Source organism: Bombus affinis, chromosome 7 (assembly GCF_024516045.1).
Source record: "Bombus affinis isolate iyBomAffi1 chromosome 7, iyBomAffi1.2, whole genome shotgun sequence".
Taxonomy (NCBI): domain Eukaryota; kingdom Metazoa; phylum Arthropoda; class Insecta; order Hymenoptera; family Apidae; genus Bombus; species Bombus affinis.
The window spans coordinates 9479107-9496388 of record NC_066350.1 but is presented as its reverse complement, the minus strand read 5'-3'; the positions used below and the strand labels follow the sequence as shown (position 1 = coordinate 9496388).

The 17282-nt window shown below is 37.0% G+C and overlaps 4 protein-coding genes and 1 long non-coding RNA gene across 13 annotated transcripts in view; 3 read left to right on the top strand and 2 right to left on the bottom strand.

The window, feature by feature from the left end:
- LOC126918312 (transient receptor potential-gamma protein) overlaps positions 1-5030 on the bottom strand; it is a 99324-nt gene extending 94294 nt beyond the window's left edge. For 5 of the 9 annotated variants that reach the window (XM_050726047.1, XM_050726041.1, XM_050726043.1 and 2 more), the window contains exon 1: positions 1344-1670. Coding sequence is in view for 4 of the 9 variants with exons in the window: in XM_050726041.1 (XP_050581998.1) it covers positions 1344-1346 (3 nt within the window). In the remaining 5 variants the exon portion in view is untranslated. Of the gene's footprint in view, positions 1-1343; positions 1671-1693; positions 2479-4661 lie in introns of those variants that run through there. The other 4 variants (XM_050726048.1, XM_050726049.1, XM_050726046.1 and 1 more) reach the window with 2 other exon arrangements.
- A 30-nt stretch (positions 5031-5060) lies between these two features.
- Positions 5061-7831, top strand: LOC126918315 (probable tyrosyl-DNA phosphodiesterase). Its single transcript, XM_050726054.1, has 6 exons — positions 5061-5235; positions 5311-5394; positions 5473-6577; positions 6671-7213; positions 7284-7488; positions 7556-7831. Exons 1-6 carry the CDS (start codon positions 5211-5213, stop codon positions 7685-7687), a joined length of 2094 nt encoding a protein of 697 aa, XP_050582011.1. The 5' UTR covers positions 5061-5210; the 3' UTR covers positions 7688-7831.
- On the bottom strand, positions 7720-12923 carry LOC126918326 (uncharacterized). The gene is made up of 4 exons (XR_007711306.1): positions 12778-12923; positions 10993-12624; positions 8506-10755; positions 7720-8293 (listed from the first exon to the last, which is right to left on the bottom strand). It is a non-coding gene; the product is annotated as an uncharacterized LOC126918326 (long non-coding RNA).
- On the top strand, positions 10580-14881 carry LOC126918322 (protein THEM6). Its single transcript, XM_050726070.1, has 4 exons — positions 10580-10736; positions 11745-11959; positions 12432-12617; positions 12774-14881. Exons 1-4 carry the CDS (start codon positions 10580-10582, stop codon positions 12882-12884), a joined length of 669 nt encoding a protein of 222 aa, XP_050582027.1. The 3' UTR covers positions 12885-14881.
- Positions 14882-15026: 145 nt separating this feature from the next.
- LOC126918323 (protein THEM6) lies at positions 15027-17147 on the top strand. The gene is made up of 3 exons (XM_050726071.1): positions 15027-15423; positions 16459-16673; positions 16806-17147. Exons 1-3 carry the CDS (start codon positions 15279-15281, stop codon positions 17040-17042), a joined length of 597 nt encoding a protein of 198 aa, XP_050582028.1. The 5' UTR covers positions 15027-15278; the 3' UTR covers positions 17043-17147.
- The last annotated feature ends 135 nt before the right edge of the window (positions 17148-17282 follow it).

Genomic DNA, 17282 nt, shown 5'->3' with positions numbered 1-17282 from the left:
TACCAATATAAATTCCATTTTGTTCGTTCAATAAATACCAATTCAAATAAACAGTTCGATAAATCCACGTATGTATGACGGAAAAATACAATCGCGAAAAAAAAAGAGAAGGACGGAAATATATCTCGCGAAATGAGTCTCAAACAGAGCAGATAATTTATCGTTTAAAAAATATATTTATTCGAAATATAGTAAAAGATTTGCGATTTATCGCAATCTGTTTACGAAATAATCACCTAATGCTGCATAATTTGCATTAATTAGTACCTTGATATTCTACAACGTTTTGGGCGCCTGTGTAAATGTCGACCTCGAATTAAATTATTATATAATCACGGAGAGCAAGGATTTTCGATTATATCATTAATAATATTTTTAATATTTTTAATCGATCGAGGATACTCAAATACTAACGTTTCGACTATCGAATGGAACTTGGAGCGGTATTTCATCGGAAACTACGATTTATTTTCGCATGCACGCGGCATAACACGATTCCCTTTCGCTCGTATTTCGATACACTTTCATATAAACAATGACGTATACAGTTGAAGTACAGTTTGAGTAACGAAACTTTCGTCGAATCGTTTTTCGATGCATGGACCGTATTCCTTCGATATCCGTGATTAATCGTTCTACGCTCTATAAACTTCCACGCAGTTACTACGATCCGGACAGCCTTGGCAAGACTTCATTGCTAACCGGTCAAAATTAATTAAAGTTATTCGATCACTTTAGCCCGTCATCCCCCTTACCGTAACAGTTCAATCAACACGATAGACCTTTTTTGTATCTTCCTCGTGTCAAACTTTCGTTCGTAAAATGAACAGGTTTAAAATGAAGAAAACCCGAAGAATGTAGGACGAAAGTATCGATATATTCTCCAGTCATTCTTATCGTTCATTCGATATTTTGTAAATTATTCGAGCGAAATAGAATTCACGGTATCACTTGTCTAAAAATTTCATTCGTGATCGATGATTTATCGATAACGAGCAGATGTAAGTTCTCAAGGTGAAATGATTCGAAATTACAAAGTGTGTTGTAAAAACCCGCGCAGCTTTTCACTGCAACGTTGCAACAACGATGGATTTTAAACTTTCTCTTCTTTCAGAGAACTTCGTTCTCGTTATAAATCTTGCTTACGAATTTTATACTTTAAAACTTTTGAAACTCGTAACAATTTGTTGCGTATTTTAAATGAAGGGTATCCGCGTTTTCGAAACTTGACATCGGCATGATCCGAAAATGACAAGCAATACCGAGGTCGAGAGAAACGTTCTCACTACCGAATCGCTACGTCTTTCATGCTCTGAATGATAATTTTGTTAAAATTTCCGTACCATGTCGAGTTTCGCCGTATCGTGGAATTCAATTCATTATGGTCTCAACGTTACCATTCAGAGTTGTCTCGTCGTTCCTCGAGTTTCGAGAAAAAAGAAAAAAGGAAAAAAGAAAAAAAAAATACAACAACGATAATCTGTCGCTGCGACGACCAATACACTAAACGTATCATAGACTTTCGATCCAACTACTTTAAAAGTTTCTCAATGTACGATACGAAGGGCGCGTAAACAAGCGTACAATAACACGATCGAAAATAACGAGTGATTCACGAGGCGACTTCCGTTTGGCTCGCGCGAAACCGACTGTTAACGACGAATCGGTAATATAACGGTGTAAATAAAGCGACCTTGACTTTCTGGCATTTCCGGGCAGCGATGGATCTTGATTGCTTTCTGAGTGCCTCCAGAGGAAACCGCTTTCCGCAGGATGCGTTCCAGCCGACTCCACCACGGCACCACTTCTAACTTACACTGCAGTTCACGTGATCGATGCGAGGGAATCACTGTTCGACGCGGGTAGATCACACGGTCACGCGACGCCTGGATCAACGCGGTTCTAACCGGGGCCACCGGTAGCCGCAATCTTTGAATGAAAATCGACGATAAAGCGCCAACACGTGGCTAAAACGTACGATATCGGAGTGCCGAGAGTTAAGATTCATTCGCGAGATAGAGACGGTGATTAAGTGACAATTAAAGACAACGAAAGTCACTGACACGAGATCCGGCGTGAACACGCGAAAGTCACGACGGATGAATCGCTCGCGGCGCGGTCTGGGCGGTGACTGAGCGGACCGAGGCGTCTCGACGCACGGCGTCTCTCCCACCCTTCTCTCCACATCCTGCAAGCCTGACGGATACCACTTTTCGGTTGCTCCGTCGTTCGCCCCTGCCTTTGCCGCGTGACATTCGACGGTGTTGTGTTGTTATTTATTGGTACCGAAGTACATTCGATGGACTCGTCGCGAGACTCGTTCGTGTCTCGATGCGTGTTTCGTGGTAGTTTTAAGGCAGATTATCCCTCCGTCTCTTGATGTCCATTTTCAACGAACGTAATAGAAAATGGATGAAAACGATGCGCACAAGAACCGAACGACCGATGATAAAGACTATGACTAGCGCTTCACCGCGTTTTTTACGAGGGTATGTACGTATATCGATGTTTCTCGCTAGCTATTAACCCCTGATAAGGTACCTCGTTATCGCTTAATATTGTTAAATATTTGATTAATAATTTGTATCGAAGTTGTGACAATACGAAGGTGAAATTACGAATCTGAAGTTTTCCGATCTCATTTCAAGAATATGTAACTACGCCAATGATATTGCGAATACGGTTGATCTTTTATCCGGTTCCCGTTCACGGGTTCAAGTAGTTCATTACAACGGTTAATAATTTGTAAGAATTTAATCTCATTCTTGTTCGGACACTTACTGACGGTATTTCTCGGTTTTTCGCTTCCACTTCTATATCTATCCACGGTCTTCTTTTATTTCATTGTATCTTTATTGTATAATTTCTGTTTTATTTCATTCTTTATTACATTATTGTATTTTATTTTATTCTATTCTATTATTTTCCTATCTTTCCTTTCAATGTGTATTTTTGGTAAACCTATGGCCATTTATTATTACAATATATAAAAATATATAAAATGAAAATTACAGTAGAAACTGGAGATCAAGGGAAAAAGCTTCAGTTCGCTGCACCGCCACGGCGTCGTACGAATCGTGAACAAGTTTCAACTGGAACTTGATAACTATCGAATCTGACGGTAGATAATCCAATCTTCGCTTATTTTGCCACTCCTTTCTTGGCTCTTTCTTCCTAAAAAAAGGTCGACAGTCGTCGTCGTATCTTTTGAATAAGCTTGTCCTCGTTCGTTCACTCGTTAATTCCACCCGCATCGCTTTTAAGAACGTCCTGTTTTCCGTGTTGGGAATAGAATTTCGTAAAATATTTAGAAAAATTCATATTACAGAATTCAGGATATTCGCATGCAAGTATTGGCTGGAAATAATGTACTGTCTAACGAATATAAAATGTTCGACGAGGAATCGATTCGACGTGAGTGTTGGCTTCTCGACGTCGAAGCGCCTTCCAATTACTCTCCACTTGATCGAGCCATAATCCAAGAAGCAAACGTTTCCAGAAACAATTACGACTAAAGGAGCAAACTGTTAATTTCGCCGAGCTGCCTGTTCGTCTTCCTGGTGACTTACGAACGAATTGCTTGTATTTTGACGTCGGAAACGTTTCCTATTTCGCTCATTCGATTTATCACCGTGAACGTTGTCTCGAAACGTAAGCGACTCGAAACGAAGGATAAGCTGTTTACTTTGATAAAGTACACAACTAATTTAGAGTGTTTTAACAGCTTGTACAATATAGGGTAGATATTCGATAGAAATACTATCATTTTGAATAAGATTATACGCTCTATGTACTTCGTAGCAAATTATTTTAAGTATACTATTCTTTAATATTTTCAAGTAAAAGAAACTGTTATTAATCGCATAGATACGTTTAGAACCGAAGCTTAAACGTTAATTCATCTGAAGAACTTTCGACAAGATATATAAAAACATTTATTTAAAAAATCCAACTTCTTTTGGGAAGATCACCTACTTTTATCGTGATCTGTTTTTAAAATATCCACTTTCCCATTTTTTAATCAAACGATGCAAATTTTTCGACGCTTCCCCAATGTTTTTGTTTAATATTTTCCCCAGACAAATCATCTTTGTGCGCGGGACGTCGGTTGAAAAACATTCCACCCCCTGGCGGCGACTTTAATTTAATCATTCCAATAGCAGTGGCGCCCTGTAAATTATGCGCATGCATATTAAGCGGACCGATTTTTAAGACCGCTATCCTGATTCTTTCCGCGGCTATTAATTGTTCTTGGAAAAAATGGAAATTCGTCTTCGCAATTTGTTCCCAAGAGGCGCTCGCTGAGTGTCGAGCGCGCTGAGATGCGGTCGGTAAGTTTCCTCGTTGAAACTTAACCCTGGTGCTCGACGTTGCATCGGTTAAGGACGCGCTGTTACGCGTCGAGACGCTGTTAATCGTCCCCCCGTCTACTACGTCTTTCGTTCTCCTTCATCACTTGCTTTCCTTCGATCGTTTTATTGAGACTCGCTTTCTAACATTTCGTATCGCATTTAAGATGCTATTTCTCAATGTCGCGTTTGAGACGTATTAATGGCGCCGATGTAAATCGCTTTCCAACAACGATTCATTTTGTTGTACTTTATATCGATGTTATTAATACCTTAACTTTATATTGATACTAAATGGGTTTATCAAATTACCTTTCTCGTTCCTTATCCCTTGTTCGATGATGTTTGGAAATATCTTACAGCAGATTACAGATCGATTGTATGAAATATTGCCAATCGGCGATCGTATTGAATATTGTACATCGTGTTGTATGTCTTCCATCTTGATTAATGAAATTGGCGCTCATTGAAGTTCATATGGCATATCATTATTTAACAATGAGGATTAATTAAATAATACTAAATACTCGTGTTGTCTCATCCTGGTATAAACTAGTGAATGTAATTTAAATGAGTAGTGTTAACAAATTATTGGTTTTACGTTGACTTTCACATGTTTTTAAAACCACGTTTTTAAGACGCGCGGACGTGAAGAAGTTTAAATCGAAACTAATTTCAATTCGAACTACACTTACGCCATGTCGATTACAGTGCCATCTGCTCGTTCTCGTCAATAATTTGAAATAGAAGTTGATCGGATACGGAACAAATTATGATAGTATTACACGTTATTGTTTTATGTAACATTTAAAGGATAACTTTTTCGTACTATCATCTTTGCAAACTAAATAATATCACGAAATGGCAACAACTTTTATGAACAATGGTAAGCATATATTAACTGATTTGAGGTTAAGGTTTAATTTTGTGCAATTTAAAAAGTTGCACTGTTTTGTGTAAGTTTCAGTCAAGAAACAATGTCCTTACATGGAAAAATGCTATCGCAAGAATCCAATTCATTTCAACGAGATGTCACATCCACACTGTAAGTTTCATATGTTTCTTGTCAGTTTTATCTTAAGTATTCAACCGTGATCAAAGAAAAACATATGATCTGTTTTAGTGGAAAAAATTGTAGTAAATCAGTTAGAAGGCGAAATACGAGTTCCCGAGAAACTTGATTTTGAATGTTCTGATCGTTGTCTTTTGAAAGACCAATTAAAGATCTTGCAGTTGGTATTAAGAAAAAACAGAAATAGTGATGAAAGTAGTTCTTCAAACACAGCATCAAACTCCAAAATAAATAGTGAGAGGCCAAAAGTCACTAATGGAAAACCAGTTCCTGAAACTTTAAAGGATAAAGTGGAAAAACATAAACAAGTAATGATTCAGAGAAGAGAAAATAAGTTGAAAAATATGGATGATGAAGCAGAGGCACTTTTTATGTCTTCTAATCAAAAAGATAATCAGAGAAAAGTTTCAAAAATGAAAGAAGAATTGGATAATCTAAAGATAACCAAAGAATCTATACACAAACCTAGATTGCAAGATAAAAAGAGAGATAGTAGTATCCTTGGTGACAATGATAAGGAAAGAAAGAAATTAAAGTTAAATCATACTAGACAGGTACAAGAGTGTGGTCAAGATACAAGTAGTAGTTCAGAGAATATGGAAAGTTCTAGTGTTTCAAAAGGCACATCTTTGGTGGAAAGACTTGAATTATGCAATTCTATAAAATCTAGGAACGAAGTCAGAGAGAGAGCAATTAAAATGATGAAACAACAAGGATTTGAAGTATCCGTGGTAGAACCAGGAAATTTTGGTATGAAATATGCCTTATCAGCTCCATATCACTTATTTCTTACAAGAATCCAAGAATCAAAAGAAACATATAATCAACAGTTTTCTATAACGTTTCCTGAGATCTTAGACATCAGTTTAGGGGAAATTGTAAAAAGTTTGCATATTAATTTTATGGTTGATGTTGGGTGGTTATGTTTGCAATATTTATTGGCTGGACAACGCACAGATATGTCTATTGTATATGGATCAAGAGTGGATAAAGAAAAGTTAAGCTTGAATATCACTATGATACCTGTGTGGATACCAACAAAGTTTGGTTGTCATCATACTAAAGTCATGATCCTAAAATACAAAGATGATGGAATACGGGTTGTGGTTTCTACCGCAAATTTATATTCATGTGATTGGGAGAATAGAACACAAGGGTTGGTTAAATAATTTTAGAAGTCATTTTGTCCTTGTTTTAAGGAGAAAAGTTGTTTTAATCGATAAACAGTTGCTTCAATGTTATTGATTAGAGTTTGGATATCGCCACATCTTCCACTGCTGGCAGAATCTGCAAACCCCAGTGATGGAGAATCACCAACAGGATTCAAGAGGGATTTAGAACGTTACTTGCACAAATACCAACAACGAGGTTTAACAGAATGGATTTCTGCTGTGAGAAGAGCAAATTTTTCTTCAGTAAATGTATTCTTCTTGGCATCTGTTCCTGGGAAACACACAGGTGTGGAATATGATTATTGGGGTTATAGAAAATTAGGTCAAGTTCTTTCTAAACATGCAAAACTACCTCCTGATGCACCACAATGGACATTAGTTGCTCAGAGTTCGAGTATTGGTAGCTTCGGTCCTAATTATGAAAGTTGGATTCAGAAAGAGATAGTATCTTCAATGTCAAAGGAAAATCCACCAGGTTTGAAGAGCCAGCCGAACTTTCAGTTCATTTATCCCTCTATAAACAATTACAAACAAAGTTTTGATTGTCAAGTTGGATCTTGTTGTTTGCCATACAGTATTGAAACACATTCTAAACAAGAATGGCTAGAATCCTATATGTAGTAAGTTCTTAATTTTTATTTATATATTTCTATTTATACATGTACATACTGCATATATAAAATATTTCAGCCAGTGGAAAGCTACACGAACCGCTAGAGATAAAGCAATACCTCATATAAAAACATACACAAGAATTTCGCCTAATTTAGAAAAGATTCCTTGGTTCGTTCTTACTAGTGCTAATTTAAGTAAAGCCGCATGGGGAATAGTCAGGGTCGACTCCCTTCATATTTTGAATTACGAAGCAGGCGTTATATTTATTCCGCACTTTGTTGTACGTAAACGTATTCTTATTTACATATCCTTTATACACGTTTCAAGTATACATCATCTTTTTACAGACTGGATCAACTACCTTTCCTATCAAAAAAGAAGAAGCTGGTGTTCCAGTTTTCCCTATTCCGTACGATCTACCTCTAACTCGGTACGGGAGTGAGGATAAACCATTTGTTACTGAATTTTTTTCTAGCTAGTAATATCTGAAAATCGAAGAATACTATAGCACGAAAATTACATGTATTTATTTCTCTCTATATTTTTCGTTAAGCAGAGTATCAAACAGGACATTATTGTACAAATAACTGTTTTTAGAATAAACATCATAATAATTGCTTTGATACACGTATATGTTAACTTGACATTACAAAAAAAGAAGAGAACTACACTTTATTTGCTTCATAAGTTGCTTTTCGTCGTCCCATTGCAAACATAGTTTAGAATGTAATGTAATGGTTCTATGAGGCTTCTGGTAGGCTAATAGAAATTTTACGACGTCTGAAATTCCCACGTCGTACGTGAGATATTTATTGATTAGCTCGTGATTCGTGCCGATTTCGTGATTGTTCGTTCGTGGATCACGCGTTTTCCATAAAACATCAGCAGGAAAGCGTTTCCTGACCAGCACCTTGTCGACGTAACATCGTATTGCTTGTGCATGCCCCGCCTTCAAACAACGTTTGACGAAGCTTTGCTTGTTCTTCTTCCCCGTATCAATTACATATAGTTGGCATATGTTGATTTCGTAAGACGAGGTCACACAAGATAGCGAAACGAATTCTTTATACTCCTTAAGAAATTTACTAAAAAGAAAGAATAACAGAAAAAGATTTACATATGAAAGATTAAAAATTCTATTTAGAAATAATCTTTTCACGAAGAAAGTAAATAAAGCATAAAATGCTAAAAAAGGATGATTCATGATGAACATTATCGTTTGAATTATCCGTGATTTTAATACGTCATAAAGTATGTTATACTCATAAATACATTCGACGATGACGCAAATACATACTTATATTGTATACATTTTTGTGCCATATTAATAAACAAATTTTAGGTGAGTTTTCAATTCATAGAAACGAGAAAAAAGAGAAAGATTCATTATTCTAGATAGATTCTGATGATTTAACATTATATTTGTCCCTTAGTGTCCTATAATTATTATACTTTATTAATATAGATATTGGGAAAATTGCGTCGATACGCTTCGTTCTTTTTTTACGTAGATATAATCAATATGATTTAGCAATGAATATAACAGAAAACCTCGCTTGTCTCCTTAATCATCGTTGTAAGACTCAAAGTTCAAGGATATTTTATTTTTCCACTATAAAATCCACTATATAGAATCTTATAATTTATCTTCGCTTTCAAAACTGGAGATTTCAATGTACAACATTTCAATTAATCGTAAAGAAGAACCGTTTTAAAGAAACTTGTTTATGTTATAATTTTCAAATTTATATTTTAAAATCCCTGTAAAAGCAGAGGCGTTCAAAATAGCAAGATTGGCGTCATCCTGGCATAACACACGCCTGTAAATTGGTTTGCCATTAAGAAAAGCGGCAAGGATTTTGACGTCAACGCGCAACGAAGTGTCGCCTCCCACTAGGAACCGGCATCATGGTTGGAAGTCTTCGGCGCAGATGCGACTTCTGGAAAGGGACGTTCCGGCGCCTGTGACGCCGACGACGACATCGAACCCGGGAACGCGTTGATCAGCAGTTTGTGAGATGTCGTCGACTCGAACGCATACTCCTTAGCTCTGTACTTGTGTACGTGTGTTTCTTGTGTGCGTGCGTGTATAAGTAGACAAGCATGTGCAGATTCGTGTTGCCGTGAATAGTCAGGCACAGGACAGTCATCGGGCGTCCTCGGCGATTCCACCTGACAGACTGCCGCTAGGTAGGTCGAAGCGAGCATCGATACGAAAGCTAGTGAGCGCTTAAACGTCGGAAGCTTAAACACCGATCTAAACAATAAGAATCTTGTGATATAGAAGAACTATCTGTCATCAATTGGGAAAACACCTTCGATTTCGGAAGAAGCAATACCGCAATGACGCATTGCGAACCTCAACAGAGAAGACCGACGTTTCGGGACAATATTTTGGAAGAACGCGGCCAATGAAAACGTGCTTCGCGTGACAATCGCACAACCTCTTGAGGGGGAAAGTATCGAAAGTAGCTTTCGCTGGGAATTTTGAATTGTCTCCACGGTATATTCGTACTGCCAGAAATTCTACGTTTAAACGTTACATCAGTGGATGTTACTACATGGTGTCGTTGTTGCACGGTTGCGATTCGTCACCGTTCCGTTTATTCATCGGCGTACAACGATCAGCAACGTTGCAAGACGCGCGCGGTTCATCGGATGCCTATTTTTGATGTGCCGCTTATTCGTCAACGATCCCCTGCCACTTGGCAGGAAAGCATCGCGTGATCATACCAAACGCGTATTCTCAATATTTACACTGTTAATTAGTGAGTGTACATTTCGGACATTCTATTACTTTGTTAGTTTCCAAAGTGCTTCGCCTGCCGAGTTCTTCCGCAGAGTGATCGTTGTCAAGAAGAAGATAATCAAATCACTATCTTGCTTATTGAATATTTGCTTCCTAGCATTAAAAACGTCGCATCGCACGACTCGAGTGGAATATTCCATGTGCACGATTACAATGAGAAACGCACTCCATGGAAACGTGACACTCGATACATTTTGTCTGAATATTTAAATGGTATTGCTTCTGGCATTTCAGGTCCGAGGTGCTTCGTATATAAAAGAACGCCGGACACGGGCTGCATTATCTCTTGATGTGTTCAATGGTCGTCCGGCATGTACCGATGTATTTGGAACTAAGGTTGATCGTCATGGTGCGTCGATCCACCTACGATCCTTTGACATGCTAATCGAGCAACTTGGCTTTTCATCGGCGAGAAGCGAGCCAGGAAACGCAGTCAGAATCGACGACGAATCGATAAAGTGGAGTGTGGCTTCCCGACGGTGGAGGAATTCCAAAGCCTGTCCACGCGGGGATCATACTCCTGTTCGAATTTGAGGACGTGCGAATCGCGAACTTAATCAGGATGATAACCTGCTGGGTGTTGGCTGGTGTATTTGGAGCTATCGTGCTGCTCTATGGCCTAATAGAAGTTCACTATTTCTTGCGTATGTGCTTGACCGTGTTCCTTGCACGTTTCTGTAAGAAGAAGGTCCATATCCTCGATGAGACCACCGTTTACGGTACGTTGCCTGCTTAACCCTGAATGAGATTAGAAATAACGATGATTAACGATTTGATGTTAAATGATGTTAAATGTTTGGTGTACAATGCTGCTTCGTTCAAGCTAGTATTATCGATAGGACGCAACTGAAACGTTATTAAAGAATATAGAGATTCCGTGAAAATGCATTTTATGCATCTTTGTCGCTACGTAAGTCCAGAATCCTTACAATTTACTGACTTATCTTGGGCTCATTCGCGTAAACCTTGACCTACCATGCGCGATCAGTTGGCCGGTTGGTTGCTCGTGTCGCAAATCCGTACGAGTATTGATTGTGCAGTACTGTGCTGCGAAATTCTACAAAGCTGGACCAACAGATCGAAATGTAAACGACGTAAATTTTGCAACGTGTTTTATCAGTATGCGTCTTTTCTTTCAGTAGCGTTCTCATCCTATACACGGTGGTCTGAATTCCAGAAATTACCTACGAAAGAACATACACTTTTGTCAGGACTTACATGACACGCGGAACAAGCAAAGAATATTAAACACACGGGATACTTAATATGCTTATTATATTCCAGCAAATACTGATCTTTTATTTATCTGTCCTTGCAACGACTCGACTCAAGCAACCTTTTCATCATTCCCTGTTCCATATCTTCCATCTTACCTTCTTAAATCTCTAGTTAATTGTTTTTAATCGTATTAGTTAAATCAGAAAAGTTTTCTCAAGTATTCTTTTAATCGGAGGCACGATACGCGATTGCGAATAGTCATTATTCGGCTGAAATTATGCATCTTTAATTCTCTTGACCGTCATGAAAAATCGCAACGTACATTTCGCAATTGCGTGTCAAAAACAATTCATAAGATGAACCTTTGAAAATTCCTATTTAACTTCAACTTTAACCTTTTGTTCTTTGAAAAATACATAATAAAAGAATAATCATCGTTTATCTCATTCTATTTACTCTCATGGTTGTATTAATTTACTTTTCTAGTTGTACTAGTTTACTTTTCGCAGGTATTTGCACGACAACGGATGTGGACACATTACTTTATCACATGAACAATGCGAGATATCTTCGCGAGATCGACTTCGCCAGGGCGGATTTTTACGAAAGGACGAGCCTCTATCGCGAGATCTGTTCACAAGGATCGGGTGTTGTACAAGGAGCGTCGACCATTCGTTATCGCCGCTTTCTGAAACCTCTGTCCATCTTCAAAATAACTTCTAAGGTATGCGAGTTTGATCACGTAAAATCGTATTACAGAGTCACGTTCGTTATTCTCTGTCTGATCGACTTGAGAAACTATAGAAAATTTTTACGATTCTTCGACACAGAGATCTCGGTATCCGGTCGATTATCAACATTTGTTCTCGATAACTTCTAGGAAAACCGATAAGACCGAGAAGGAAACGAACTTGTTGACACTTAGTGTGCAAATCGTTGCTGGTACTATTTTAGAGAGTCGAAGCTGTCCAAGTGTTCGCCACTATAGTTTTGTATGCACTCCGATGATCATATGACGCATTGTATCCAAAATGTATTCTCGCTATCACTTTTATCATGGTGCAAGTGGAATATCAAATCAAAACCGGTTACACTTTTCCATTATAAAGGAGAAGAGTTAATTGCGCCCATAAGGTTGTTACAAGTAACTTTGCCTATTTAACCATTCGATGTTTTCGTGGCATGTTTCCTTGCAGATAATATATTGGGATGAGAAGTCCGTATTCATGGAACATCGGTTCATCACTCCCAGCGACGGATTCGTCAGGGCCATCGCGATGTGCAGACAAAGGCTTTTGGATTGTAGCGCTGAGGCTGTGATCGGTTCCCTTATGGAACGAGGCGTCAAGCAGAACGGTAACGTGGAGGCGGGTGTAACTCAGGTAAAATCTTTAACACATTTTAACGAATTTTCAGTTTCCCCTTCATTATAAATAAGAAAACCTAAAATCTTTGAAAGAGTAACTACAATTGAATAATTGAATTGAATAATTTGCCTGGAGTGCAAATATGTAAATTAATTAACATACATGTTATAGATACCTCATGTCCGACCGCAGATGCCACCGGAAGTCGCCAGGTGGTTGGAAAGTAACGAAATTTCTTCGGCGATGCTTCGTCAGAACTCAGCAGCAACGACGAATTGCTGACAAAAGGAGGATACGGCGTCCTCCGCAAATGGCGCCGTGTCCACTTCCGTCTATTCGACTACAACCGTGTAAGGTCGAAGATTCGATCGATGCCAGCTTTCGTTGGTCGTGAACGCATTCATGGAATCTTCCAGTAGTTACTTTCTTGTTCGAACGACGCGCGTGATAACGTCGAATCAATTTTTTTGGTGAACAAATTACGACTTAAGTTTGGAGCTTTTACCAATTGCATTCCCGATGGTTCGGTTGAGAATTGTGGTGAATGATCGGGCAGCTTAAAAGTTGATGCTTGTCTACCTAAAAGTTGGCTCAGCGTTATTTACAACGCAATTCGAATGCGTAATCGTATATATGTATTTAATGTCAAAGAAAAAGAAAATACTTTCGGTTCGATGAGAAATAGAAATCTACAGTACAAAGGCCAAACAGAGACGCGAAAATTATTTTACTAGGCAATGGTATATACGTGACTATCGGACACGATGTTTTTAAATTCCTCATACGTGCGGGGAGGAACTTGCTAACAACCTGTTTGGTATGCCAATGAATTCAATGACTTTGAGAATAATTTACCAAAAGTCTTACTAGCAACCGTGGAACGGATTGTTAGAAGGATAAGGTTACAGATTGTAGACCGATTACATCCACTTCAAAGGAGCTTTCGAAATTAAAAAGAGCACCGTTTGTTAAATATTCTCCGTTGAAAGTAATCGCGAGACGCGTGATGTTATTTACATTTTTTATTATAATATATATTATATATGTATATATATATAAATATGTATACGTATGTATATAAATATATATGTATGTATATATAAATATATACGTATGTATATACAAAAATATATGTATATAAATTAGCGACTGGCGCCGGTAATGATTTCCACGAGAAAACAATGTAGAATTCTCCCGAGGAGCTGCTTTGCTGCAGAATGGTAGAGATAGAACAACAATATATTTACAAGCGCGTTAAGCGGCGAATGTTTATACCTCTATAACGTATTACAGGTGCCTTCACATAAATCATGGTGGATATTCGCGCGCCTGCGATTGTCGAGCACTCAGACTGTGACATTCGCTTATCGATATGGTTACCGTGTTTGCCATGCATCAGTTTGTTGTGATTCTATTATATATTTCACTTGCTTGTTATTATTATGTTTCTAGTAATATATAGAATGTCCGCGAAATTGCGAGTTGGTTGTAAGCAGCTCGCATATGATCGATTTGTTGAAATCCTTATATACAATCCGTATTACCGACGCCATTTGCATGAGTGAATCCATAAAGTGTATCCCACTTGAATTTCGAAATAAATTGGTATCCGTAGTATGGTTATTAAGTAGCCGACGACGTAGCGAGTCTCTAACAGCTAAATAGCATTGTGCACGTACTATGCGTGAAAACGTTATTATAATTCTAGATGATAATAATGTCATTTTTGTCACATAATACTATGTTGGATCATGTCGTTGAAAATACCATTACCCAGGATTATATATTAAATATTCCTTAGATGGCTAATGTTTCTTCGTTGGAAAGCACATATTATTTTCTTCTTTATTGTTCAGAACGATTTCGATCAAAACGATATAGTAATTGTTGACGATACAAGAATTTGGCAACGGAAGTTGAATCGAAAATTTTGTAATTTAAAAAAGAGGTCACGCGATGCATGCGTGTCGCGTTGAATATTTCACGCAAAGTTCACGACTTCGTGTACTTCATTTTCATATCATAAACAGTCAGGGCATTCACATGTTCACGGCTAATGTGTCCGAGAAATGATATAATGATATATAAAAGGAATAGCATATATATTTTTAGAAATCGTATCTACTCGGTTTTCTGAATTAAACGCGACATCATCCTTATGAAGATTATGCTGATTAGCGCAGCCAAAGAATATTCATTTCCATCCACACTAGTTAATTCAGTTTATATATAGTTTATATAAGAATTGTTGATATATATGCATAGTCTCTTAAATCATATTAATCGTTGATTTATTGACTTACCTATTTATTCATTTGTTACGATCATCAACGATCGATCGATTAAATTCTCACAACGAGCCATCGAGTTGTCATCTGTTCACAATTATAAATTCACTATAATAAAAGAGGACAAAATATCATAATCTTCGAAATATTGGGCGTTCGTTATCGTCTTTTGATCGCTTGGAATGCTTCCGTACATGCGGCGAACAAAGACCGTTCCGATTACAACGAAACGTCATAGAATGAGGAACCGGTTACAGTGTAAGAAGCGACCTCGCAGTTTGGAATTTCATGGTAACCGCACGCAGTCTTGCTTGGACTGTGGCTTTGTGAACGTCAAGAACTGTTTGTTCTCCTTTCACGTCTCGTCTTCCGGAAGCATTATAGAAAAATGGTGTGCGCCTGCTTCGTCACGATCTTACTTGTTCTCTACATGCTCTTTGACGTAAATTATTTCCTCAGGATCTTGTTTACGTTAGGTTCGGGCAGGCTGTTACAGAAGAAAAAGAAGATTTTCGATACTACTACTATCTATGGTAATAATCATATAACATCTTTTCTATCGGTTATATTTTCTAGTTTCAACAGTTTTATGATGCTACTATGGGTTATGATAAATAGGTTATAGGTTATGATAGTATGTTCGCGACTATTTTCTTCTTTATATTTAATTTTTTTATTCGATCTATTTAGAACTACATCCTTTAGTAATGGGTATTCTTCTTTGGATTATTATTGGTATCGATTTGTGGCGAAATTGATGATATAACAATAAGTGTTTCATTGATCATTACAATGTACAAGATAAGATACAGGATAATATTTATTCGATGAAATACTTTTTTTTTGTATGAAAAGTAAAGTATTAATAAGCATGGATAAACGCGCGTTCGGTCGCGTGTTTAATAGGCACACTCATGACATGTAATAAAAATAATGGAAATTACGTCAATGAATGATCTTTGGTGAATGTAAAGCGGGACCCCCACCATTTTAAAAGAATTTAAAGGCAAGCATTTTTCAAGTATGATTGTCCAGACATTTTTCATACTTGAAAATTCAGATATTCTTTATTTCATGCCTATGCAGAATACGTATAAATTATATATATAAATTATATTATATATTATAGATAAATTATATAGTACTAGAAAATTATAGATATTATTATAACAAGAAAAATTTGTAATGAAATTGTGATCGCACTATATTTCAAATGTTAAATTATTATCAAAGGTCATAAGTAAAATATGAAGAATGACTTTATCCTATCTACTTTTTTATTCTTTACTTTTTCTGGTATCGTGGCATCAAATTACAATTTTACTTGCCCCAAACGCCAAATCCGATTAAATAAATACTGATACTAGTAATTCGTAAAGATTATAATAAAATAATGATATAATAAATAATGATGTGTAACAAACATATACAATGTAGTTAGGTAATGTGTAAAAATATAAAATTGCATACATATATTCAAATGAATAGATTGACAAGTATGTAAATATTTCTTTTTTATCGATAAAAATTGAAAGAGAGCAGATTGAATTTTTTCTTCATTTCTCTAGGAATATGTACAACACAAGACGTGGATTTGTTTTTGAAGCACATGAATAATGCCAGATACCTTCGTGAACTGGATTTTGCACGTTTCCATTATTACGATCGCACTGGAATTTACGCAGCCATTGCAAAAAGAGGTGGAGGTGCAGTGCAAGGAGCTTCGTCGACTCGGTATCGTCGAGCTCTTCCCATTTTTACGCCTTATAAAGTTACCACGAAGGTTAGAAGAATATAATACAATATAATATAAATAATATAATATAATATAAATTAGCCTTAATTGTATATTAATATACATATAATTACATGTATTGTAATGTCATGAAATGAAAAACCTGTTTTAATTTCGCAGCTAATATATTGGGAAGATAAGCACTTCTATCTGGAACACGAGTTCATTAGTTTGACGGATAACTTCGTACGTGCAGTTGTTCTTAGCAGACAAACTATCACAGGTTTGAAGATTCCAGTTACAGAAATAATCACTGAAATCGAACCAAACGCGCAACGGCCCGCGTTGACCAAGGATTTAGAATTATGGCTCAGTTCTATGGAAGAGTCTTCTCAGAGATATAAGAAGGATAATTGAAGACGACCTTCTTCGTTTTACACCCTTGTTGCTCAATGTGTACTTTCTGCATTTTTTATGTTATTTTGAATTAAGGTGTTTTGAATAAACAAATTTCTCTGTTAACGATATGATAATCGCTAATTCTCATATGCAATTAGACGTTAATTGATCGTTTGATGTCTCTGTGATAGTATTGCCAAGTATTGCTTAGTTGCCAACCCAACTTTATTTACAAGCTTATTTTTCTGTTTCTCTCGA

Coding starts and splice junctions, on each gene's coding strand:
- LOC126918315 (XM_050726054.1), top strand. CDS start 5,211: ATGGCAACAACTTTTATGAACAATG. Junction 5,395..5,472: donor CGAGATGTCACATCCACACT/GTAAGTTTCATA, acceptor GATCTGTTTTAG/TGGAAAAAATTGTAGTAAAT. Junction 7,489..7,555: donor TATTTATTCCGCACTTTGTT/GTACGTAAACGT, acceptor ATCTTTTTACAG/ACTGGATCAACTACCTTTCC.
- LOC126918322 (XM_050726070.1), top strand. CDS start 10,580: ATGATAACCTGCTGGGTGTTGGCTGGTGTATTTGGAGCTATCGTGCTG. Junction 10,737..11,744: donor CGATGAGACCACCGTTTACG/GTACGTTGCCTG, acceptor TACTTTTCGCAG/GTATTTGCACGACAACGGAT. Junction 11,960..12,431: donor TCTTCAAAATAACTTCTAAG/GTATGCGAGTTT, acceptor GTTTCCTTGCAG/ATAATATATTGGGATGAGAA.
- LOC126918323 (XM_050726071.1), top strand. CDS start 15,279: ATGGTGTGCGCCTGCTTCGTCACGATCTTACTTGTTCTCTACATGCTC. Junction 15,424..16,458: donor CGATACTACTACTATCTATG/GTAATAATCATA, acceptor TCATTTCTCTAG/GAATATGTACAACACAAGAC. Junction 16,674..16,805: donor CTTATAAAGTTACCACGAAG/GTTAGAAGAATA, acceptor TTAATTTCGCAG/CTAATATATTGGGAAGATAA.